The sequence below is a fragment of the Lissotriton helveticus genome, chromosome 1_1, assembly GCF_964261635.1.
Source record: "Lissotriton helveticus chromosome 1_1, aLisHel1.1, whole genome shotgun sequence".
NCBI classification, from domain to species: domain Eukaryota; kingdom Metazoa; phylum Chordata; class Amphibia; order Caudata; family Salamandridae; genus Lissotriton; species Lissotriton helveticus.
The window spans coordinates 1,443,996,548-1,444,023,454 of record NC_136057.1 but is presented as its reverse complement, the minus strand read 5'-3'; the positions used below and the strand labels follow the sequence as shown (position 1 = coordinate 1,444,023,454).

The 26,907-nt window shown below is 43.4% G+C and overlaps 1 protein-coding gene across 2 annotated transcripts in view; it reads right to left on the bottom strand.

Annotated features, from left to right (window-relative positions):
* Positions 1-252: 252 nt before the first annotated feature.
* The window catches only part of GTF2F1 (general transcription factor IIF subunit 1), a 228,668-nt gene continuing 202,013 nt past the window's right edge, over positions 253-26,907 (bottom strand). For both annotated transcript variants that reach the window (XM_078685706.1, XM_078685702.1), the window contains exon 14: positions 253-1,035. In XM_078685706.1, the coding sequence (XP_078541832.1) occupies positions 831-1,035 (205 nt within the window). In that variant the 3' untranslated portion in view covers positions 253-830. The remainder of the gene's footprint in view (positions 1,036-26,907) is intronic.

Below are 26,907 nucleotides of genomic sequence, written 5' to 3'. Positions count from 1 at the left end.
CCATATTCTAATTGTATTAGAACAGCTTCTTCCAAACTTTCACAACCTAAAACAAAACACAGTACCGCCTTGTCGGGACAGAAGTGAAGCCCAACACCTAAAAAAACACATTTAACACAAATGTAAAGTGACAAGTTTGCTTAAACTGTGTTTCTGGTTCTTTATGAAACAGATAATCCAAAGTAACCACATCCTGCGAGGTAACCTTCGGGCCACAAAGGTGTGGTATTAGGAAGACACAAGAGAGGAGACCCTGGTTCCATCAAGTCTTTAATACTGAACTCAGTGCAGTGTGTGTACAAAAGAAGGACCTGGTGGCCCCGAGGTGCGGAAAGCACATTTAGGCTCCTTTGTACAGGAGTAGACACCAATAAAAAAGGGGAGTCCACATAATAGGGAGCTATAAACTGTCCATAGGTGACCCCTAAAACTAAAATGTTATTAATATAGCTGGAAACACATCCTCGAAGTACAAAACAAGGACAAAACTGGGTCGCAGGGGAAGTCCACTTGTGACCTAACCATCTCAAAGGGGGTGGGGCCGGGGTAGGGTAAAGGACCCATAAAGCACTGGGTAGGAGGATTCAAGCAGTCCATAACTTACTGGTGAGGCTCCTTCTCAGAAGGTGAAGTTATGTGATGGCCTATAATTCACATAGACCGGGTTTCTACATTTGGAAGATGGCGGGAGGGCAGACTAAACCCGCTGTCCCAGTATAAAATGTAATCTGCGAGCACCGACTCCTCCCCGCCCTTCTCCGCGGGTGCGCTTTCCGGTGCTGCAGTGCCCGCCAGCTCGCCGCATCCGATTGGTTTCCCGCAGTGCCCCCTCATTCCTTCAGGAAGAAATGCATCTTGTCGTTGATGTTCTTCCGCTCCGGGTTCAGCCGCTTCAGGATCTGAGCCAGGACGTTGACCGTCTGCTCGCTGCTCAGGCCCGTCTTCTTGGTCTGGAACTTCTTCAGGAGGTCCTTGGTGGTCATGGGCTTGCGGGTCAGGTAGCGCCTGACGGCCTCCTCGGTCAGCTGCACATCCCTGTGGAGAGGATAAAAAATAGAGGTCATTCCTGGAGTGGACAGGCAAGAAGAAGTAAGGGAAGTGGTGCACATCTGCCTGTCATTCAGCACTCCCGAATTCATAGACATGGCAATTCCTTAATGTAAACCAACCCAAGATGGCTGCTATATACGGAGTCCCCAAGATTCACAAAAGTAGTACAGACCCACCTTATAGACCCATAGTGACCACCATCGGGTCAAGTACAGAACCATTGTCCAAATATCTGGATACTATTTTGAGACCACACATCTCGAGAATTCCGTCTCACATAAAGGACACTAGGGACATCATCAATACAGTGGAAACACTGTCTTTCAACCCAGAAACACAGTGGCTGATCACTATGGATATCGAAGCCCTATATTCTAATATACCGCAATCAGGAGCAATTACAGCTGTAGCCTGGTTCATAGACACATTTGAGGTAGAATGCTCCAAAACTTTCATTCTAGACTGCCTCCAAGTAGTCTTAACTGAAAACACGTTTGAATTCAATGGCTCCCTATACCAACAAACGAAGGGAGTCAGCATGGGGGCTTCCTGTGCGCCCACTGTGGCAAATATATACATGGCCGCATATGAATCTAAATTCATCTATAATGATGTTGCCCCCTTTAGCGAGTCCGTTTCATCATGGTCTCGCTTTATTGATGATGTCTTCTTCATTTGGTCCTCTGAAACAGAATCAGTACACACCTTTGTATCATGGCTAAATCTCTGTGATGACAACATTTTTTTCACAGCCACAGCTAGCCAAACATGTGTAGAGTTTCTAGACATTAGCATCTCCAGCAAGAATGGACAACTCATTGTGGATCTGTTCGTGAAGCCTACAGCTCGTAACACATTACTTCACTTCACCAGCTATCATCCGGTGACCCAAAAATCAAGTATTCCATTCGGGTAATTCCTCCGAGTTCGAAGGAATTGCACCACACTTGCAGACTTTGACATTAGAGCTGAAGAAATGAAAAGAAAATTCATTTCCCGAGGCTATCCGAAGCGCTTAATCCGTGAATCCTATAAAAGAGCCAGGTTCTTTGATAGACAACATCTCCTAACTCCACAAATCAAAGAACCCAGCCCTAAAATGGTGTTTATCACCAGACATTCTACTATGAATGCCAAACTACAGCACATTGTGTTTTCCAACTGGCACATTTTGAATGCCACAAAACCCAAGGAAAACCAACTGCCCAAACCAGTGTTTGCGTATAGGAAAAATAAGAACCTTAAAGACCTGATCGTCCGGTCAAGAATGGAACAGAAAAACACCGCACCTGTACAAAGATCCATTAGCGATATGAAACCAGTTGTGGGCAACTTTAAATGCTCTACATGTGCAGCATGCGATTCAGCCATTGAGACAAAACAATGGACTTTCAACATGCGGACCCTTACGTCCCAAACGTTGACGAATTGCAAAACCACTAATGTGGTTTACCTACTGCTCTGCCCCTGCAATTTGGGCTATGTGGGCGAAACTGCCCGCATGATGTCCACTCGCCTATCTGAACATAGATCGGCCATACGCACAGGGAAAACTCAAGCACCCCTAGTAAAGCATTTTCAAGAGGCTAAACACCACCCAAATGACATACGGTGGTACATCCTGGAAAAAATACGCAAGTCCACGGTCACCTTGAGCACCCAGATCCGTAAGTGCCGAGAAGTATATTGGATTTTTTCACTGGACACATATGCAAAAGGGCTTAACAATGAATTACCCTGGGACCAAGTACTTAAATACAACTATGGCTGACATATTCTTTATGTCGCCTTATCTATTACCAACATATCAAATTCTGATATGCTAGAGACCCAGTTAACACCCAGAAAATATGCTGGGGACTAGACATTCAGTCGTGTCAGTGGAGTTAGCCCACTTCGATCTACAAGACATAGAACTGTAATAACTTAAAGGCAGAAATCTATCTGCTCCATCTATAATAGACGATACTGGCAAACCATGACTATGGTCTGTCGCACGTAATTAATCGATTTCCGCCTCTGGCCGCCTTGAGCGCCACTGACACTAGCTAACTCCCTGGGCCCACACATTGCCTCAGAGCCAGAGGTAACAGCCCCATTAGAGACAGTCCACATGTCCTACACATCAGTTTCAATCTCGTTTTCAAGTCTGATTGGGCTCATCATCTCACCCTATAGTTAAAACAACAACATAAGCCTAAAATATGTCCTATTGTCAACACCTCCAAATTCCTTGCAATATGACCCCAATGTATTATATAGAACATTAATATAGCTATTGCCCCGACTTGATATGGATATTCCAATCAGAACGCACAACCAGTTCCAACATGGCCGCTATGCCATCACTAACCCCTTGAGAAATATGTCTTGCAGTTCCATACTGACAGGCCTCTGAATATGTCATACAATAAGAACATAGTTCTTATTTCTCTATTTGACCCGATTATCATGCAGAGAACACCGATATAGGATTGTTACCGGCTTCGTAACATCACGCTTAGCCCGTTCCAAGATGGCCGCCGCGTTTCCTGGAACTCTCCTTGGAACTTCGGGCCTGCGCTCTGCCCACATTGACCTCCCACCCTTCTGCGCGCGCAATCTCGAAATAAAAGGACTCATTTACCCGCTATACTTTCCCTTCTTGTTCTACACCGGGACAGAGACTACTGCAGAGACCCACGATCGGAAGGCCCGCTCAGCATTCCTATCAGGTACGCACTGTGTCCAGCTGCTCGCTTTTAGTCAGCCCACTTACGGAACAGCCTGTAATGGAATATTTCCATTCTTTATCCTTCCCTCTACGTAGCAGCTGACTCGTTTATCAACACACACCGTCCAGCGGGATACGCCCCGGCCCGTTGGAACAGGTAATTTTGCGCGGCCTGCATGTATCTAAAACCACATAACCCCCATAAAGTAGTATCCGGCTAATCACCACTGTGTTTCTTTATCCCTGCCCCTAGTGCCACCACAGGAGAATTTTTGCTCCACCAGCCCACTTGTACAAGCGGAATAGACTGGCTGACAGCATATATACGAGTGATCCACTCCAGGTACGCTCGTTTTTTCTTAAGTTTCCACCAATAACTGCACTAGCTCCTCCAATTGTTTTCTAGATTTATTAAGTGAGCACCGCCTTCTTTCCCTATAGCCCAAGCAGCCTACCCTGCAAACAGAAAAGACCGGTCACTATCTCACATACCAGTGATCCACACCAGGTATGCTAGTTTTATCTCAGTCTCCACAAATCACTGTATCAGTCCCCTCAGTGATTTCTTAGACCTATAAAGCAAACATCCCTCTCTATCTTTACAGGCACGATCTATTAGTGCCATCATTGCCACTAAATACCGAGTGACTGCTCTGAACGAAGGATCTACCATCCCAATACAGAGGTATCCTAAAGTGCCACCAAACAAATTCGCGCACGACTACAGACTGTCTCCCAGCCAGTTATCAGATAGGTACCTTTTGTTACCACAATACAAATAGGACATAGTTCCGCTGTGTTCTCCATTTTTATGTGTTAATCATTATACTTTTGGCCCCCCCCTACCAGAATCTTATCTTCCTCTACTGGCAACTGATCCATACCCACATCACCCATCTGTGCTAAAACTGCAGGACGTCATAACCATAAGTTCCGGGTGAGCTTCCACTCTTCATTCTACATTCCTTACTCTGCATCTGTTTCCTCATCTGTTCTCTTTTTTCCTCCCCAACCCCTCACCTCACAATTATTGTAGGTCACTTACCTGCCATCTAGGTGTACCTTGGGGCTTCTACCCATTTTATTCTTTTTTTCCTATAAACCGATAAAAGGCTGACAAAACTATACACCTTCAAGGTTCACGACCCTGGCCCTTACTATATACAAGTGCATGTGATTCCATCTACCAGCCTTGAAGTTAGACCTAGTAACACTCGAGCATATATGTATATAAGTGTATAAGTGCATGTGATTCCATCAACCAGCCTTTAAGTTACACCTAGTAAAACCCTAGCATATATGTATATAATTGTACAGACACACTATGACCACTAGCAGATGTAAAATGCGATAGAACATGTAAATATTCACAAGGATATAAATATGGTGCACAAAATGTCATGTAAATAGGTGTGCCCACATATAATAGATAGAAGTGAGGCATTGATGTATATATGAGTACTGTTTTCCATTTTTACCGTCACCTCATTGACCTTTCTGAAAAGATGTGAGGTTTTTAGACATTAGATTGTAAATAGCTTAGGACTCTATACTGACACTGATAGGAACCGTTATCTCATACATATGTTTTTTCTATTTTTTCTTTTTTATGAATGTAGTAACACCCTAACCTTTAGCCATGTATTTTAATGTAATATGTCACACAGCATTATGAATGTAAACTGTAAATAAGTCATCCATTGCGTCAACCATTGTGACAAATATGTATAACTATATGCTGTTACAGAATAGGATGGAGACCATACAACAATGAATGTATAAAATATATTGGTCCCTCCCTTTCCTTTTTCCTCCCCCCTTTTTTTTGATATATGAGTGTTTAACAATAAAAAATAAAAAAGTTATGAAATCTAACTGTACCGTACATGTTCTTGTAGATTTAGTGTTCCTTTTCTTTTGTCAGTAATTATCCGCCCTTTTATCCTGTTCCTAATTATCGTATTGACACACGCACATCTGCCTGTCATTCAGCACTCCCGAATTCATAGACATGTTTCACGGATCTGCACCAATCTGCAACAGAAATGTTAACTTTTGGACTGCTGCCTGGCTCCAATACACTCTTTCTGAGCTGCTTAATAAAGATCCCTGCTCAGTTGTACTGTGCATCTCTTTACGCTGACCCAGCTGTTTTCGACAACTCTTTTCTGACATCCTGCTCTATTCCGACCCTTGACTCCTGCACCAGCAGGATGATATTCCCTTGAAGAGCGCCTAGGAGAGACTATTTCTGCTCCTGGAGCCCACAGCTTTCTGGTCAGTGCCAATGCTACGTCGCTGAAAATAAAAAATGTGCAGTTAAACACATTGCTGGCCTTTTTCCGTAGCTTACCATGCAGGGCCACAATGGAGCTTTTTCAATAGTTGCTTTCCCTCTGCTCTGTTGATTTGTATTGTATGTTACCATGCATAATTGCACAGTACTTCGTGTGACCGGAAGGTTGCCCAAAAGTGTGAAGAGGGCAGGATTGTGTAGGAGAGATGGAAAAGAAGGCTCAGGATAGAGTAAAATCAGGGTACAAGATAGCTGGAATATAGAAAATGAGTCTTGTGACTGTACCAATTACAAAACAAGCATTTGCAATGCATAAGGTCTCGCATTAGGAAAGTTTGAGCTATTGGTATTGTAAATGACACATTTTTTACATATGTGTTGGTTTTGAAAATAGCAAAAATAATAGCTTTGTCATTTACAATGCCAATAGTTATAACTTGTGACACCTATAGCATTTGTAATGCAATATGTGTTGTATTCACGTGACTTAGATGTATTGATATTACAAATAACAATGGCTTTGAATTTTTTAAATAATTAATACTTAAATAAAAGTTATTGTAATTTATAAATAGCTTAAACTTTTGTAAATAACTTTTGTGAAGAATATGTTCAGTGTATTTTATTGTGACGAAAATCCAAGAACAGAAGTGAAATACTAACCTCTTTTTGTGACATTTGTAATAAAGCTTGAAACATTGAGAGATCATATTTGACCCAGTTGTTGTTAAATGGTTGCACAGATTGATGCGGTGGTGGCGCTGAGTGATGTTGTGGTGGCGACTAGTGATGCTGTGGCATTCAATGATCCTGTGGTAGCGCATAGTGATGTTGTTGTGCCCCTTAGTGATGCTGTGGTGATGCGATAGATAGAGTGAGTGGGATAGATAGATAGATAGAGTGAGGGCGATAGATAGAGGGCGATAGAGAGATTGAGTGAGCGAGAGAGATAGATAGATAGATAGATAGATAGATAGGAGTGAGGGCGATAGATAGCTAGACAGTCAAAAGATAACTTTATTTCGATTGAATTTACAATCATAAAAAGTACGTTTTAAAAACTTACAACATTATAAAAATTCATTGTGCACATTGGCTTCTAAGGAAGGCATTTTACAGGTAAACACTAACACTCTATATACAAGGATAATAGCACAATAATCAATAAAAAATTCAATTTGCTCATTTGCTGCTAAGGAAGGCAGGTATTTTACAAATAATCACTAACACTCTTTATACAAGAATAGTAGCACAGTAGTCAGTAAAATCTTAGGAGACAGTTGCCAATAGCTGAGAATGAGTTTTCAAACAGGCTTTGAGGAAGCAGGCAACAGTTTTGGCAACGTACGGGGTGTCTAAGTATTGAAGTGCCAAAAGAGCCGGTCTACATCTTCTCAAACCTAAGTGCCGGAGCAATGGAACCAGCCAACGTTTCCGCAGGAATTTATAAAAAGCGCAGAAAAAGGTTACATGCAGTGTTGACTGGCGAGTAAGACCGTCACAGGGGCAGTTTGCTAATTCTCGTGACCAGTCTAAGGGCACCGGCAGTGAGACAAGGCGATAGAATACATCAAACCGAAATCTGGTTAAAACATATCTCTCATGGTTTGACAGAAAAAAAGACAAATAAGGTTGAATGCCATAAGAACTTTGGACCATCGTTAGATGAACATTTGACTTTTTGACTAGTTCAGAACACAGGCGAAGATCGCTTAAGTGATCAGCACATAGCTTTTTCAATGATTTTCTAGATATGCCCAATAGAGATTCAGGGTCGGTGAAATATGCAGGGTGGTTCAAATCTGTCAAAAATTTTGATACATATAACAACCAAGGAATCTTTTTCCAGTGGGACAAAGTGAGACAGTCAGATATTAATGACCTAGTTAGATGACATTGCTCCTGGGTCCATATGCGGTGCCATAGTAGAATCGGCTGGTATCTGATGATGTCAGTCAGATACTCCCAACCGAGTTCCACATGGGCACCGTAAGTAGGAGCACTACGGGGGAGGGCTAATATGTATTTCAAAAAGTAGTTTTCTATGGTTTGTAGCTCGTCTGCAGACACATAGCCCCAGACTCCAGCCCCGTATGTAGCCACGCTCATGCATTTAGCTTGGTAGATCTTCAGAAGCACAGTAGGAGCGGGCTTACCCAGTTTCATAGAGAACGAAGTCAGTGCTGATGTTGTGCGTTGAAACTGCAGTTTTTTGCTGGATATGGCAGGTTTCCAGGACAGATGATTATCAATAAGAATACCTAAATAGGGGTAGGTATTAGCAGTTTCTAATCTGGTCTTCTGAATAAAGAGAGATTTACATTTTTGGGCTCTCTTCCCAATGTTCATAACAAAAGTCTTGGACTTATTGACTTTAAGACCAAGAGAAGACATAAAGTCACAGTATTTTTCTAGTTGGATCTGAAGTTGATTGGGTGTCCTAGCTAGGATGACTGAATCGTCTGCATACAGTAATGCAGGGATAGGGCGGGTGCTTATGCAGGGGAGATCTTTACTGTCAACTAGCATCGCTTGCTCCAGTCCATTAGTATAGATGTTAAATAGGAATGGAGCAAGGACGCATCCCTGCCTTACGCCTTTTTCGATGTTGAAGGATTCAGTAAGCTCCCCTTTGGTGCCGTATCTCACACAAGCTTTTGCGTCCGAGTATAGCTCTCGGAGAAAATTCAGCAGTGCAGGATCTATACCCAGGTTTTTCAGGATCGCCCATAACTTGAGATGAATTACGCAATCAAATGCGGAACTCAGGTCCACGTAAACTAGATGAAGTTTACCGCCTTTGGCCCCAGCGTATTTGCCTATAAGTAAAGTCAGGTTTAAGGCCTGCTCCACTGTGCCCAGGCCCTCTTGAAACCCAAACTGTAAATCAGTTAGGATCTTATTCTCTGTGGCCCAGTCCCTTAATCGCTCCAGGATAAGTCTGCCGGCAACCTTGCCTAGGGAATCCAAAAGGGAGATGGGCCTGTAGCAGGCTGGGTTATCCCGATCTCCCTTTTTGAAAATGGGCAAGAGCACAGAGGTAGACCAAGAGTCAATAAGGCCAATCTGGGTAACTGCAGACATGACCTGTGTGACAATTGGAGACCAAAGATCTATATTGCTCACAAATATATCTAAGGGTACCCCGTCTGGGCCGGGCGCCTTACCGGTCTTTGAGGCAGTCAGTGCTGTGATTACCTCCACTAGATCGAAGTGGAGGTCGATAGGGAAAATGTTATTGCTAGTGGGAGCTTCCGCATCTGAACTGGGAGCCTCGGTTGTCGGGGGGTTGTCCCCGAAAATCTGCGAGTAATGTGCTACCCATTTATCGGCGGGTACTGCCACATCTAAATGCTGTGTCGCAGTTTCGTCAGCTAGAAAAGGGGCCTTAACTGTTTTCCAAAACATGGTGGAGTCTTTGGTCAGGGTGCTCAGGTGTAGTTGGGCCCAGAGATTATTTTTTAATTCCCGTTTACGGGATTGCTGTGCCATCTTATAGTTTTTCCTTAGGGAGGCGATTAGGTGCTGGTCCCTAGTCTGATTGTGAAGAGCACTTTTCAGTGCACGCTGCGCTTTACGGCAACGGAAGTCAAACCACCCTCTGGAGTCCTTATCGTTGACGTGGGACCTATGTGGGCGGATAAGCTCTTGTCTGATAACTTCTAGTATCTTAGCAAAGCTGGAAAGAATCAACTGGGGGGAAGATGACGTCTCCAAGCAGTGGTGGATTAGAGGAAGGGTTTTTTTAATGATCTTACTAGTGGTCTCTGTCGGGTTGATCATCGCCCACTTGACAGCATAACCATTAATTTTACTCATCTCCAGAGAGTGCTGCACTAAGAGACTTGTTTTTGGGCAGGCTGAGGATAGAGTATTTAATACTATGATTATGCTATTTGGATAGTGGTCGCTTGAGGGGTCAGTGCCAGTTGTAAATTGCTTCAGTCGGTTGTTTAGGGATTGGGAGCATAGAATAAAATCGATGATTGTGGTAGCTCCTCTACCATGAAAAGTCGTCTTAAACTCTACAGCAGGACACACTAAGATGTTCGCGAATTCAAGTTCTAGTGCCGAAATACAAGTATTTAGTGCATGACCCACTGTGCTGTGGGCAAAGTGGGCCAGGGGGACGTCGTGCTCATCTAAGAGCCCGCAAATACCTTTGCTATAGTTATTACACAAATACACATTGAAGTCCCCACCCCACACAATATGACAGTTCAACTCTCGGTTCATAGCTTTTTGGTCTTGTAAGCACAAAGTAATTTCCAGTAGAGATTTTACACAGTCGCTAGATGAAGAGTTATTATACATATTGATGAGATAATAACATGAGCGGTTATCTGGAACTATTTTAAGGATTTGAAAAATTGGCGAGACTAGCGGAACTTCCATGATCGTAAAAGGAATTAAATTGGAAGCATAGATGGCTAAACCGCCCTTAGGTCTACCATGTGTGGACGGTAAGGAAGGAAGGTGAAATGTTTTAAAACCCTGGATATGAATAGGGTCAATTGCCCAAGTTTCTTCTAGGCAGATTAACTTAAAATTGTTGGTTATTTCCACCCAGGACTGAAGATGGATTTTCGATCTTAAGCCAGCTATGTTCCAGAATAGAATTGGAAGGTCCTGGGTTGATGAAAAAGTAGGGTTTGGAGGCTGAGGTTCAGCGGAAAAGTGTGGGAGTTGGGACGAGGACTGGGTGGTTATAGCAGGAAAAGAAGAATTGGGTTTGGGCTCACTAAGTTGAGAAATAGTGGTTTGTAGATTTGGAAGCAGGTCTACGGGGGTAACTAACGTGGTGTAACACACGACCTGTTGGGGAGAAGATAACTGCTGTTGGGTCAGGGAGTGCTGGGGAGGGGAAGACTCAAGCTCAGTACCACTCAAAGGTGGCAAGAAGGAATCAGCCGTCCGGATGCTGTTACAGGGGACTTTTGGGTTGGGAAAGACGCTGTTGTAGCTGCTGTCTGTTGTGGGTAGAGAAGGTAGTCAGTCCACCATATCCAAGCAATCATATCGATTGGATAGTGGTGGACCTCTCCAATTGCTAAAATGGCCTGATGATGGATTATTAAAGCCATACCCCGACCACTGATCTCGGCCTCTGACTCCACCCCAGTTTCCTACCCTGGTCCAGGACCACGGAGGACCTGCGTTACGTCGTGTACTAGGGGGATAGAAGTGCGACAGTTTATGAGTAGCTATCCCTTCAGTAGAGATTTGATCACCCCAGGAGCAAATATGCTCGACTGTATTTGGGTCTTCAAAATTTACTATAATGCAGTCGCCCTGTGTGTTTTTTGGTAGATTGCCTAACCAAGGCACTCTACGCACTGTAGTAACTCTGTTGTCCATAAAGATTGGAAGCGGTCTATTATTGGACAACCAGAATATTACTTTATTTTTTAAGGACCAAACCGGTTCATCTTGGTTTGGGGGGAGTTCCGGAACCCCAGTCATTATTACCACATATGGAGAGGCCTCAGGTGGGAGATGGATAGGAGGGGTCCTTCTCTTACGATTATTGGGAATGGAATTGAATCCAGTAGCATTATTGGATTGGGCAGGAGCCGAAGTGGGGGCTGCAGAGGTGGGTAAGGAAGAAGGAGGGTTTGGTAGGGAGGGTGCTGTTGGTTTGGGTTTGGTTACAGTGCAGGATGATAAAGGGTTGGAGGATGTAGGAGGCGGTTGCGACTTGGTTGTAGATGCTAGGGAATGGTTTTTGATAGGGTTCTCAGGGACTTTTTGTTTGTTGGAATTGGGGTTCTGCGCAGAGGTTCCAGGTTTTAGCGCTTTGGCGTTTGGAGTGATTGAGGTAGTAGACCCGCCTTTCGCCAAATTGGAATCCTTCTTATTTCCTGTACTTTGGGATAGTGCAAGGGACAATTGGGTAAGTTGAGACTGAACCATATGTAGGGCCTTTACTATGGGTTCCAAGTGAGATTTAAATAAATCACCAATTCTGGTGAGCAATAGGCTGTCGTTGCTACACGTGTTGGTTATAAGATTACCATTTACCATATCTCCTCCGCTGTAATGACTACTTGGGCTGGTACAGCTGATGTTCAAATTAGCAGAGATGGAATCCACTATATGAACATCTGACAGTGAAGGAGAATGGTGGTGGAGTGAAGGGTTAGGGTTTTGCGGAGGAAAATTAGAGGAAAGAGGAGTTGTAGGGATGGTTGTAACAGGAGGAATGGTGGAATGGGGGGACTTAGTGGTTATCTTCTTCGTTACTTTTTTGGGAATTGCTCCTTCTCGTAAACCCCTAGCCATTGAGGAAGAGGGGGAGTTATCTTGTTGAGTAGCAAAGATTGCTGGAGATTTTTCCAGGGACAGATGGGATTCAGACAAATCTAAGGATGCAGAAAGGTCCACTGTGCGGGGAACAGTGTGCGTCTCTGCATGCACTGTCACTAGTGGAGGTAGATCAACAGGACGTAAGGGGGTTTTTGCAGTAGCCAGTAGGCCCATCGAAGAGCGTCTGGCAATCATCAAGTCCTGTGAGATCCTCCGGTCTAGAAGAATAATGCCCTGCTCAATAGCATCGTTGGCTTTAGTAATAAATTGGTCAATTGGGCCAATGACCTCACCAGCGGATTGAGCCTGCTTGTTAACTGTGTTCCTAGTGGTTCTCGTAGACATTGTATCGTGAGGGTTATTTACAATAGTGAGGAACAATGAGTTTTCTGAAGCCAGAACCAAGAGATTAGTGTGAAATGACAGTGGCGGACTATTGAAGCACAAACTGCAAATAGGGTGGCCCAGTCCAGTCCTGCCCGGTCTTGAACGGGCTTAAACGGGCCCGCCCTTGGCCCGGGCTTCGCCCGCGCGCGTCCCGCGTTGCGTTTGGGGCTGGTCAGTTTATAGTAAGACAATTAGGGGGCGTGGCCTCCGGGGGAAGAGGCACCAGCTGTTGGAAGTAGGGGCTGCTGGTCCTCGCAGTCCCCCGGTGAAGCCAACAGCCAACAGATAGCCCCGGAGTCTAGTGCACGCTGGGAGCGTGCAGCCTGTCCGCCGATTGCGGAGAGCTCCCACCAGCGGCGCGACTCTCCCTGAGCAAGGCAAGTGGCAATGCGCCCTCCGTGAGCAGCGTTCTGTGGTCCTTCCTTGTGGCGGATAGAGTTATTAAAAATGAGCGGCACCCGCGAAGCGGGTGTCGCGAAAAGTAAATAGGCGTCCAATGGGGGCGTGGCCTCCGGGGGAAGAGGCACCAGCTGTTGGAAGTAGGGGCTGCTGGTCCTCGCAGTCCCCCGGTGAAGCCAACAGCCAACAGATAGCCCCGGAGTCTAGTGCACGCTGGGAGCGTGCAGCCTGTCCGCCGATTGCGGAGAGCTCCCACCAGCGTAGACAGATAGACAGATAGATAGAGTGATGGCGATCAGTATCTAAATAAATAGATAGAATGAGGGCGATAGATCGATAGAGTGAGGGCGATAGATAGATAGAGTGAGGGCGATTAGATAGATAGAGTGAGGGCGATTAGATAGATAGAGTGAGGGCGATTAGATAGATAGAGTGAGGGCGATAGATAGATAGAGTGAGGGCGATAGATAGATAGAGTGAGGGCGATAGATAGATAGAGTGAGGGCGATAGATAGAGTGAGGGCGATTAGATAGATAGAGTGAGGGCGATTAGATAGATAGAGTGAGGGCGATAGATAGATAGAGTTAGGGCGATAGATAGATAGAGTTAGGGCGATAGATAGATAGAGTGAGGGCGATAGATAGAGTGAGGGCGATAGATAGATAGAGTGAGGGCGATAGATAGATAGAGTGAGGGCGATAGATAGATAGAGTGAGGGCGATAGATAGATAGAGTGAGGGCGATAGATAGAGTGAGGGCGATAGATAGAGTGAGGGCGATAGATAGAGTGAGGGCGATAGATAGAGTGAGGGCGATAGAGTGAGGGCGATAGATAGAGTGAGGGCGATAGATAGAGTGAGGGCGATAGATAGAGTGAGGGCGATAGATAGAGTGAGGGCGATAAGATAGAGTGAAGGCGATAGATAGATAGAGTGAGGGCGATTAGATAGAGTGAGGCCGATAGATAGATAGAGTGAGGGCGATTAGATAGATAGAGTGAGGGCGATTAGATAGATAGAGTGAGGGCGATAGATAGACAGAGTGAGGGCGATAGATCGATAGACAGATAGAGTGAGGGCGATAGACAGATAGAGTGAGGGCGATAGACAGATAGAGTGAGGGCGATAGATAGATAGTTGTGTGTGTGGTTGTGGTTGTGGTTGTGTGTGTGGTTGTGGTTATGTGTGCGTGGTTGTGTGTGTGTGGTTGTGTGTGTGTGGTTGTGTGTGTTATGCTATGTTTTGTTATGAAATGTTTTGTTGTGTTTGGTATGCTATGTTTTGCTAGGCTATGATAGGTTTTGTTTTGTTATGCTATGCTATGTTTTGTTATGCTATGTAATGTTTTGTTTTGCTATTCTATGCTTTGTTTTGTTATGCTATGCTATGTTTTTTTGCTATCCTATGCTTTGTTTTGTTATGCTATGCAATGCTTTGTTGTGTTTGTTATGTTATGCTTTGTTATGCTATGCTATGTTGTGTTGTGTTTTGCTATGCTATGCTTTGTTTTGCTATGCTATGCTATGTTTTGTTATGCTATGTTTTGTTATGCTATCCTGTTTTGTTTTGTTATGCTATGCTTTGTTATGCTTTGTTATGCTATGTTTTGCTATGCTATGTTTTGTTGTGTTTGATATGCTATGTTTTGCTATGCTATTATATGTTTTGCTATGCTATGTTTTGTTATGCCATGTTTTGTTATGCCATGTTTTGTTATGCCATGTTTTGTTATGCCATGTTTTGTTAGGCTATGTTTTGTTAGGCTATGTTTTGTTTTGCTATGCTCTGCTCTGTTTAATTTTGCTATCCTATGCTATGTTGTGTTTTGTTATGCTATGCTATGTTGTGTTTTGTTATGCTATGCTATTATATGTTTTGCTATGCTATGTTTTGCTATGCCATGTTTTGTTATGCCATGTTTTGTTATGCCATGTTTTGTTATGCCATGTTTTGTTATGCCATGTTTTGTTACGCTATGTTTTGTTATGCTATGTTTTGTTATGCTATGCTATGTTTTGTTATGCTATGCTTTGTTATGCTTTGTTATGCTATGCTATGTTTTGCTATGCTATGCTTTGTTTTGCTATGCTATGTTTTGTTATGCTATGCTTTGTTATGCTTTGTTATGCTATGCTATGTTTTGTTATGCTATGCTTTGTTATGCTTTGTTATGCTATGCTATGTTTTGCTATGCTATGCTTTGTTTTGCTATGCTATTATATGTTTTGCTATGCTATGTTTTGTTATGCCATGTTTTGTTATGCCATGTTTTGTTATGCCATGTTTTGTTATGCCATGTTTTGTTATGCCATGTTTTGTTATGCCATGTTTTGTTATGCCATGTTTTGTTATGCCATGTTTTGTTTTGCTATCCTATGCTTTGTTTTGTTATCCTATGCTATGTTGTGTTTTATTATGCTATGCTATGTTGTGTTTTGTTATGCTATGCTATGTTGTGTTTTGTTATGCTATGCTGTGTTTTGTTATGCTATGCTATGTTTTGTTGTGTTTTGTTATGCTATTTTTTGTTATGCTATGTTTTGTTGTGCTTTATTACGCTATGCTTGGTTATGCTGTGCTTGGTTATGCTGTGCTTGGTTATGCTGTGGTTGGTTATGCTGTGGTTGGTTATGCTGTGGTTGGTTATGCTGTGGTTGGTTATGCTGTGGTTGGTTATGCTGTGCTTGGCTGTGCTGTGCTTGGCTGTGCTGTGCTTGGTTATGCTGTGCTTGGTTGTGCTGTGCTTGGTTGTGCTGTGCTTGGTTGTGCTGTGCTTGGTTGTGCGGTGCTTGGTTGTGCCGTGCTGTGTTTTGCTGTGCTGTGTTTTGCTGTGCTGTGTTTTGCTGTGCTGTGCTTTGCTGTGCTGTGTTTTGCTGTGCTGTGCTGTGTTTTGCTGTGCTTTGCTGTGCTTTGCTGTGCTGTGTTCTGCTGTGCTGTGTTTTGCTGTGCTGTGTTTTGCTGTGCTGTGTTTTGCTGTGCTGTGCTGTGTTTTACTGTGCTGTGCTTTGCTGTGCTGTGTTTTGCTGTGCTTTGCTGTGTTTTGCTGTGTTTTGCTGTGCTGTGCTGTGTTGTGTTTTGCTGTGCTTTGCTGTGCTGTGTTTTGCTGTGCTGTGTTTTGCTATGCTGTGCTGTGTTTTGCTGTGCTGTTTTGCTGTGTTTCGCTGTGTTTTGCTGTGCTGTGCTTTGCTGTGTTTTGCTGTGTTGTGTTGTGCTGTGTTGTGTTGTGCTGTGCTGTGCTTTATGTTATGTAATGTTTTGTTTTGCTATTCTATGCTTTGTTTTGTTATGCTATGCTATGTTTTTTTGCTATCCTATGCTTTGTTATGCTACGCAATGCTTTGTTGTGTTTGTTATGCTATGCTTTGTTATGCTATGCTATGCTGTGTTGTGTTTTGTTTTGCTATGCTATGCTTTGTTTTGCTATGTTTTGTTATGCTATGTTTTGTTATGCTATGTTTTGTTATGCTATGCTTTGTTATGCTATGCTTTGTTATGCTATGCTTTGTTATGCTATGTTTTGCTATGCTATGTTTTTTTTTTTTTTAAACTTATTTTTATTCAGAAAGAAAAAAGATTTAGGTTACAACACACCATGTATAAGTGTACACTCAGTGGCTTAAAACATCCGGTTTAACACACAAAAAAAAAAAAACAAACCAAAAAAAAAAAATTTCAGAGTTAATCATCTTTTCAAACACTGTCCATCATAATGTATGATTTTCTTGAAATATATCCTAACCTATCCCCGACCGCCAATCAGCTATTGGTTTCCAAATCCGCATCCCTCTTTCCCTCCCCCTCCTACCTTTCCTTGCATAAATTGGGTTTTCCAGATTGTATGAGGACAATAAATTAGCCAACCAAACCTGTAGAGTCGGGGGGTTAGGGTCTAGCCATGCCCTAGCAATACACAATCTATATACTGCCATAGCCAAAAAAACAAACTCATGATGTTCACCTTCTTCTGGTACTATTCCTAAAAGAATGTGGACTGGCTTAAGTTCCAACTTGATCTTAAGTGAAGCCTCCATAAAATGTTCAAGATTTCGTAGCAGTGTGTGTAGTTGTGGGCATAATGCAAACATATGTATTATATCCGCCTCTGCTGAGTTACAACGCGGACAGGTTATACCCTCTGTTCCTCCCCATTTCGCTATCCTTGCTGGCGTGTAGTATAGGGAGTATATAGTTTTATAGTGCTGCGACTGTAAAGATGCCGAACACAACACTGAACATCCTAGCTCCAAAGAATCCTGGAACCACCCTAGTTCTCCTTCCAGCTTTTCTGCCCATTTTTCACTGTGTTTATCCAAATCGTCCTGCATACCGGACACAAAGCTAGCATATAGACTTCTTATGGAACAGTCCCCCCCTAGTCTTATTTTTTCCATTATCTCTACTTTATTATAGCCAGCCGGACCTCCTTGCTTATTCCCTAAGAAGCTCCTAATCTGTAAATACTTAAAGAAATCCTTATTATTTAAACCAAACTTAGTACATATCTCCGAAAAGGTAGCCAAACCCTGGATCCCCCACAGATCTCCAATGCTTGTTACCCCCTTTTTCATCCAGCTTTCCATTACTCTATCTCCGAACACCTCGTCTGGGAATGACCTATTTTTAAACAGTCTTGTGTAGCGGTTGAATCTTCCTAGCCCCACTTTCTTCATATATGCCGTCCATATCTTCACTCCTGCCTCAACCGTCTTATATCTGGTTCTTTTATAGCACCCGTATTCCACACAAGCCAGAAAGCAATTTTCAGCCTCTTCCCCTAATACAGCCTTATAGATTCTAGTAGACCCCTCTCTTACCCTTGGATCATCTCCCCCCCCTATTAAGCCTTGCATATATTGTATGGTCGCCGCCCAATAATACAGCTTGAAGTCAGGTGCACCCCATCCCCCTCTTTCCCTCGGAAGTGTCATATAGCGATAAGCCCTGCGCGTTTTCCCATGGGCCCAAATAAATTTATTAAGAATCCTCTCTAATGCTGAAAACCACTTTGCTTCGAAGAATAGTGGAATTGCCCTAAAAAAATACAAAAATCTTGGGAGTATCAACATTTTAATCACATTCGTACATCCCAGCAAGGACAGGTGAAGGTTGTTTAGTCGTTCTAGATCTGATTTTACCTTCGCCAACAGGGGGACCACATTATTCTGTACTGCTACTTCCAAATTCGCAGATATCTCTACCCCCAAGTAAACTGCTGAGTTAACCTTTCTTAAATCTACGTTGTTTTGGTCATTTAGCACATACCGATTGCTCACTATTTGGGTCTTGGTTTTATTTAAGCTATACCCAGAGACTTTCCCAAAAGACTCGGCCTCCCTTTCTACTTCCACCATTGCCTCATCTGGATATGGGGTTAGGATGGCCACGTCATCTGCATACGCCAAGATCTTCGCTTCCGACCCATTCAAGCTCATCCTAGCAATTCCATCATTCAATTCAAGCCGGCGCAGAAAAGGATCCAAATACAGCGCAAACAGTAAGGGAGACGACGGGCAGCCCTGTCTCGTGCCTCTTTCAATCCTAATTCCCTCTGAAAATCCCCTACACACCCTAATTCTAGCCGTAGGGTTCTTATACAATGCCTGCATTGCTTTGATATACCTGTTGCCAATGCCATTCCATCTCAATACTTCCCACAAATACTCCCAGGAGACTCTATCGAAAGCCTTCTCTGCGTCTAAGAAGATCGCAGCCATAGGGTCTCCTGGGGTACTAGCTGCGTCAAAGAGAGTTAAGACCTGCCTTGTGTGTTGCGTGGTGTCCTTGCCTGGTATGAACCCATGTTGGGAATGAACGACTAGTTCCTCAATAACTCCTGCCAACCTTCTAGCCAGAATTTTGGAATAGATTTTTGAGTCCGCATTCATTAGCGTTATTGGGCGGTATGATCCTGGCTGACTTACTGGTTTCCCTTTTTTGGGAATCACCACTGTATCGGCCCCCCCCCAGGAGTCGGGGATTGATTCCCCTAGCTGTGCCTTAATCATCACATCAAACATATCCTCAGTCAACAATTCAGAGAAAACTTTATAAAATTCCACTGGTAGCTGGTCGGGACCTGCAGCCTTTCCGGAAGGAAGAAGTTTTAATGCTTCTATGAACTCCTCTTTCTTGAATGGTTGCTCTAACTCCTCCTTCCTTTCTGGAGAGATACCCTCTGGGGCCACCCCTCTCAGATATCCCTCTATCTCATGCGAGTTCCCCTTTATGTTTTCCGTATATAATGTTGCATAAAACTGCCTGAAGACTTTCTGTATCCCATCTGCTCCTACCACTCGATTTCCAAATTGATCTATCATCTCGAGGATATCTGCTGCTGCTGCTCGCTGCCTGGTGCGAACAGCCAACAGGTGCCCTACCTTTTCACTGAACTCATATATCCCCTCTTTTCGGGCCAGATATTCCCCCACCGCCTTGGATAACATATGTTCAGAGGCCTCTGCCTTTTGTGACACCGTCTTCAATAACACTGGCTCTAAGGGGAGTTGCTGGTATATTGCTTCGCCCAACTCCCTCTCTACATTAAGGAGTTTCATATTCCATTCCGCGATCTTGTTTTTTTCCTTTGTCCTTGCAGCTGCCCCATAGCTCATGGTCTCCCCTCTTACCCCCGCCTTAAAGGCGTCCCAAACCATTCCCGGGCTAGCGGTACCCCTGTTGAAATCCCAATAATCTCTGATCCATGATCCCATACGCTCTTTGTACCCCTCCTCCTGCAGTAATGCCCTTTCAAAAGTCCACTCCCTTTTTTCCCTTCCATCCAGCCCTATTTTAATTGTTAAAACCAAAGGGTTATGGTCTGAAATTAGGCGGGGGTATTTTTCTATTGAAACTGCATTAATGAGGGATCCAGAAACCAGAAAATAATCCAGCCTAACCATCCGTTTATGAGGGGCAGAGTAAAATGTGCTTCCATCTAGAGCTGAATGCAGCTCTATCCAAGGGTCGAATAAAGAGTTGTTACTAACCAAATCACACAATGCCCTATAGGTTCTTTTTTTCCTTCCTGCATAAAGAGTCCCTGACTGTAGGATAGGGTCTCTAAAATCATGTATGTTCAGATCTCCGCAAAGTATAATCGGTTCAGGCCAATTAACCAGCTCTGAATCTACAAATTGAAACACCTCCGGGTCATCTTGCGTTGAGCCATATATAGTTACCAAAGAAAACCTCACTCCCCTAAAAGTCAAATCCAACATGACCCACCGCCCCAACTCATCTTCCAGTTTTTTTATTCACAACCATATCCCTAATCTTCCCTAGTATCGCGACCCCTTTAGTCCTTATAGCCTGTTTTGATTTAGCTAAGACTGTGAACCCTAGTTGCCCAAGCAAATAAGCCTGAGCCACCTCTATATGGGTCTCTTGTAAACAAACTATATCCAGATGCAACCCCCCTAACAACGCCGCTACCCTATTTCTCTTATTGGAGTCATTTAGCCCACACACATTAATACTCGCAATTCTACAGTTCATTGCAAATTTTCAGTTTTCCAAGTGTCCCCAAATTTTTAATACGATATGCGTGACCATATAACCTATGAATCCTACCAAGTGTACTCACAACTAGCAAAAAAGAAGACAGTGTGGTGTGTTCAAACATTCCAAAAAAATTAACCAGTTTTTTTACATTTTTCTCCCCCCTCTCCCCCCCCCCTTGACCCCCCCCTCCTGTCCCCCCTTGTCCTTCCCACCCCAGCAGCTCCCCCCCCCCCTGTTTCCTGGCAAATAGGTCAATTAGACCTATGTGTGGTCGCTTTGGGTAGTGCTAATCGCACCCTCCTCCCCCCCGGGATCTCGCCAACCCATAGTATAGTCCTAGCTAGGTATCATCTCAGCAAAGTACCATTGCTCTGTTACCCTCCCTTTTGTGTTTTAAGGTCATCTAGGAACTGTTGGGCCTTAATCTCTGACAGAAAAAATCTAACTCTTCCCTTTGTTACGACCTTAAGCTTTGCAGGGAAGAGAAGATATGCTTCAGACCCCTGCGCCTGGAAAGGCGCAATCATTTGCCTTAGTCTCCACCTTCTCTCTACTGTGGCATGACAAAAATCGGGCCTGGCAAAGAAGGTGATGCCCCCTGCTGTACACCGTTTGTCGGGTCTGGCTTTCTCGATGATTTCTTCCCTTAGAAGGTAGTTACCTACATTAACAAGAATTGCCCGGGGTAGATTGCCCTGCCCTTCTCCTCCGTAGCCTTTCTTTAGTGCAAAGGGAAATCTGTGTGCCCTTTGTATCTCTTTATCCCACTGCCAGTCGGAGTCAGGAAATGCGCCCTTTAACAAGCCAACCACAAAGCGTCGAGTATCCTGCCCCTCAAGCCCTTCTGCCACACCCAGGATTCTAACGTTGTTCCGCCTCTGGCGGTTTTCAAAGTCCTCCAGCTTCCACTGGAAGTCTTCAGATAGTTTTTCCTGGGCCGTCTGGAAGGTACGCCAAGTCCCAACATCATCCTCCAGTTTGCCAGTACGTTCCTCTACCTCTGTAACTCTGTCCGCGATCTCATCGTACAGCTTATTCATCTTCCTCATTGTGTTCTGAATCTTTTTTGAGGCCTGCCTCGCTCTCCGGCTCTCTGTCCTTGCTTCTGTTTGAATTTGTTTTAAAGTACTAAACAGTATGTCAAAGGGGGCTGGTTGCGCTGTAGATTCGGAAGGCATCTCCTTCCTATTATTCTCCTCAGAATATGCTAGCGAGGTAGCGGAGTAATCCCATGTTAAACGATTGGAATCCCCAGATGGTGTCTCAGTGTGGCGTCTGCTTAGCATTGACAGTCTTTTCAGTTTTTTCCTGGTCGTATCATTGCCAGCCACACTTGATCCTGAGCTAGACAGCTCCTCTGAACTGCCCTCGGGGCTCTGGCCCGTCTCCGAACCTTCATCTGGAGAAAAAAACTCTCCCTCTGTTGAAGGCCCTTCCCCAATCTTGTTTAGGCTCTCTACGCAATGGACTTTTAAGCCGGGTGTGTTGCATTCCTCCCCCACCAGAGTTAAAGTGCCGCTCTTATCTTTATCTTTATCTTTATCTTCTTTATCTTTGCCTAGGTCTGCTTTCAAGCCCAAACCCAGCTCGGTTTCCATCATCAATATGGCCCCCAACATGTCTGAGTTACCGGTCAGGCCTCTCCTCCACCCTCCTTCTGGGGTCACTGTCTTTCCGGGTGCACTGCCTGGCATGCTCTCCACCGACACTGTCTCTGGTGCAGAGCTCCTCCTGCCGAGTGCGCCTGCCTGCCCCATTAGCAGAATGGAATTTTCCCTGCTCATGCTGTCAGAACCCAGGCTTGATGGTTGCGTAGCAACCCCACGTCCGACGCTCCCTGCGCCCTCAGCGTCCTCGCGGATGGCCCCGTCGGCTTCTGACACACTGCCGGCTGCAGAGATGCTGCTACCGCTGATTGCGCGCTCTTCATCACCGCCGGTAAGCTTAGGAGGGAAGACTCCAACTAATGTAGACTGGCGGAGCTGATCTCTGGGTTTATTTTTGCCGATTTCCTTTTCCAACTGCTTCGCGTCTGTATCGCTCACAGACGCTTCCACCCCTCGGCCGCCCTGACTCTTGCCGCTTGGAGTGTTTACCTTTCCCCGCGGTTCCAGCTTCTTCCTCGGGGGGAGGGCGGTATTTTTTCGGACCGCACCTGACGAGCGGGGAGGGCCATTCACATTGGGTGCTTTTTCGCTCAGCCCTGCTGTCGAGGCAGATTTCTCCGTAGCTTTCTCCTTGCTTTCCCTGCCATCCTTGCGCTGGCCTTCCCCCTTCTCCGGCTTTAGCGGTCGCATTGTTATTATTGCTTTTGTTTTTGCTTTTGCCTTTAGATGCAGGGCTATGCGGGATATATCCTTAAAGAGGGCTCTTACTGCTGCTGCCACTTGCACGCCTTGCCAGATATTCCTCTGCTCTTGAAAAGCAAGCCACCTCCGTGCTCTATTCGCGGTCCTCAGCACGCTGTTATCAGAGTCAGCCCCGCTAAAGTCGGCTAAGTAGGTTGCAAAGGGCCAGTTCATAAGCACCATCAGAGACTTTGCTGATTTCACGCCGTGTCTCAGAGACTCATAATCCAGATGTTACACCCCGGTGCGGGAGAGGAGGTTAGTGCGACCGTTCAGCACTGTCCAGCCGCGGCCATCTTGCCTCCGAACAAAAACGCCCATAAGCTATGCCATGTTTTGTTATGCCATGTTTTGTTATGCCATGTTTTGTTATGCCATGTTTTGTTAGGCTATGTTTTGTTTTGCTATCCTATGTTGTGTTTTGTTATGCTATGCTCTGCTCTGTTTAGTTTTGCTAACCTATGCTATGTTGTGTTTTGTTATGCTATGCTATGTTGTGTTTTGTTATGCTATGCTATGTTGTGTTTTGTTATGCTATGCTATGTTTTGTTATGCTATGTTTTGTTATGCTATGCTATGCTTTGTTATGCTATGCTATGTTTTGCTATGCTATGCTTTGTTTTGCTATGCTATGTTTTGTTGTGTTTGATATGCTATGTTTTGCTATGCTATTATATGTTTTGCTATGCTATGTTTTGTTATGCCATGTTTTGTTATGCCATGTTTTGTTATGCCATGTTTTGTTATGCCATGTTTTGTTATGCCATGTTTTGTTAGGCTATGTTTTGTTTTGCTATCCTATGTTGTGTTTTGTTATGCTATGCTCTGCTCTGTTTAGTTTTGCTAACCTATGCTATGTTGTGTTTTGTTATGCTATGCTATGTTGTGTTTTGTTATGCTATGCTATGTTGTGTTTTGTTATGCTATGCTATGTTTTGTTATGCTATGTTTTGTTATGCTATGCTATGCTTTGTTATGCTATGCTATGTTTTGCTATGCTATGCTATGTTTTGCTATGCTATGTTTTGTTGTGTTTGATATGCTATGTTTTGCTATGCTATTATATGTTTTGCTATGCTATGTTTTGTTATGCCATGTTTTGTTATGCCATGTTTTGTTATGCCATGTTTTGTTATGCCATGTTTTGTTAGGCTATGTTTTGTTTTGCTATCCTATGTTGTGTTTTGTTATGCTATGCTCTGCTCTGTTTAGTTTTGCTAACCTATGCTATGTTGTGTTTTGTTATGCTATGCTATGTTGTGTTGTGTTTTGCTATGCTATGCTTTGTTTTGCTATGCTATGCTATGTTTTGTTATGCTATCCTGTTTTGTTTTGTTATGCTATGCTTTGTTATGCTTTGTTATGCTATGTTTTGCTATGCTATGTTTTGTTGTGTTTGATATGCTATGTTTTGCTATGCTATTATATGTTTTGCTATGCTATGTTTTGTTATGCCATGTTTTGTTATGCCATGTTTTGTTATGCCATGTTTTGTTATGCCATGTTTTGTTATGCCATGTTTTGTTAGGCTATGTTTTGTTTTGCTATGCTCTGCTCTGTTTAATTTTGCTATCCTATGCTATGTTGTGTTTTGTTATGCTATGCTATGTTGTGTTTTGTTATGCTATGCTATTATATGTTTTGCTATGCTATGTTTTGTTATGCCATGTTTTGTTATGCCATGTTTTGTTATGCCATGTTTTGTTATGCCATGTTTTGTTACGCTATGTTTTGTTATGCTATGCTATGTTTTGTTATGCTATGCTTTGTTATGCTTTGTTATGCTATGCTATGTTTTGCTATGCTATGTTTTGTTGTGTTTGATATGCTATGTTTTGCTATGCTATTATATGTTTTGCTATGCTATGTTTTGTTATGCCATGTTTTGTTATGCCATGTTTTGTTATGCCATGTTTTGTTATGCCATGTTTTGTTATGCCATGTTTTGTTATGCCATGTTTTGTTATGCCATGTTTTGTTTTGCTATCCTATGCTTTGTTTTGTTATCCTATGCTATGTTGTGTTTTATTATGCTATGCTATGTTGTGTTTTGTTATGCTATGCTATGTTGTGTTTTGTTATGCTATGCTGTGTTTTGTTATGCTATGCTATGTTTTGTTGTGTTTTGTTATGCTATTTTTTGTTATGCTATGTTTTGTTGTGCTTTATTACGCTATGCTTGGTTATGCTGTGCTTGGTTATGCTGTGCTTGGTTATGCTATGGTTGGTTATGCTGTGGTTGGTTATGCTGTGGTTGGTTATGCTGTGGTTGGTTATGCTGTGGTTGGTTATGCTGTGCTTGGCTGTGCTGTGCTTGGTTATGCTGTGCTTGGTTGTGCTGTGCTTGGTTATGCTGTGGTTGGTTATGCTGTGCTTGTCTGTGCTGTGCTTGGTTATGCTGTGCTTGTCTGTGCTGTGCTTGGTTGTGCTGTGCTTGGTTGTGCTGTGCTTGGTTGTGCTGTGCTTGGTTGTGCTGTGCTTGGTTGTGCGGTGCTTGGTTGTGCCATGCTGTGTTTTGCTGTGCTGTGTTTTGCTGTGCTGTGTTTTGCTGTGCTGTGCTGTGTTTTGCTATGCTGTGCTGTGTTTTGCTGTGCTGTGTTTTGCTGTGCTGTGCTGTGTTTTGCTGTGCTGTGTTTTGCTGTGCTGTGTTTTGCTGTGCTGTGTTTTGCTGTGCTGTGCTGTGTTTTGCTGTGCTGTGCTTTGCTGTGCTGTGTTTTGCTGTGCTGTGTTTTGCTGTGCTGTGCTTTGCTGTGCTGTGTTTTGCTGTGCTTTGCTGTGCTGTGTTTTGCTGTGTTTTGCTGTGCTGTGCTGTGTTTTGCTGTGCTGTGTTTTGCTGTGCTGTGTTTTGCTGTGCTGTGCTGTGTTTTGCTATGCTGTGCTGTGTTTTGCTGTGCTGTTTTGCTGTGTTTTGCTGTGCTGTGCTTTGCTGTGTTTTGCTGTGTTGTGTTGTGTTGTGTTGTGCTGTGCTTTATGCTATGTAATGTTTTGTTTTGCTATTCTATGCTTTGTTTTGTTATGCTATGCTATGTTTTTTTGCTATCCTATGCTTTGTTATGCTACGCAATGCTTTGTTGTGTTTGTTATGCTATGCTTTGTTATGCTATGCTATGTTGTGTTTTGTTTTGCTATGCTATGCTTTGTTTTGCTATGTTTTGTTATGCTATGTTTTGTTATGCTATGCTATGTTTTGTTATGCTATGCTTTGTTTTGCTATGTTTTGTTATGCTATGTTTTGTTATGCTATGCTATGTTTTGTTATGCTATGCTTTGTTATGCTTTGTTTTGCTATGCTATGTTTTGTTGTGTTTGATATGCTATGTTTTGCTATGCTATTATATGTTTTGCTATGCTATGTTTTGTTATGCCATGTTTTGTTATGCCATGTTTTGTTATGCCATGTTTTGTTATGCCATGTTTTGTTAGGCTATGTTTTGTTTTGCTATCCTATGTTGTGTTTTGTTATGCTATGCTCTGCTCTGTTTAGTTTTGCTAACCTATGCTATGTTGTGTTTTGTTATGCTATGCTATGTTGTGTTGTGTTTTGCTATGCTATGCTTTGTTTTGCTATGCTATGCTATGTTTTGTTATGCTATGTTTTGTTATGCTATCCTGTTTTGTTTTGTTATGCTATGCTTTGTTATGCTTTGTTATGCTATGTTTTGCTATGCTATGTTTTGTTGTGTTTGATATGCTATGTTTTGCTATGCTATTATATGTTTTGCTATGCTATGTTTTGTTATGCCATGTTTTGTTATGCCATGTTTTGTTATGCCATGTTTTGTTATGCCATGTTTTGTTATGCCATGTTTTGTTATGCCATGTTTTGTTAGGCTATGTTTTGTTTTGCTATGCTCTGCTCTGTTTAATTTTGCTATCCTATGCTATGTTGTGTTTTGTTATGCTATGCT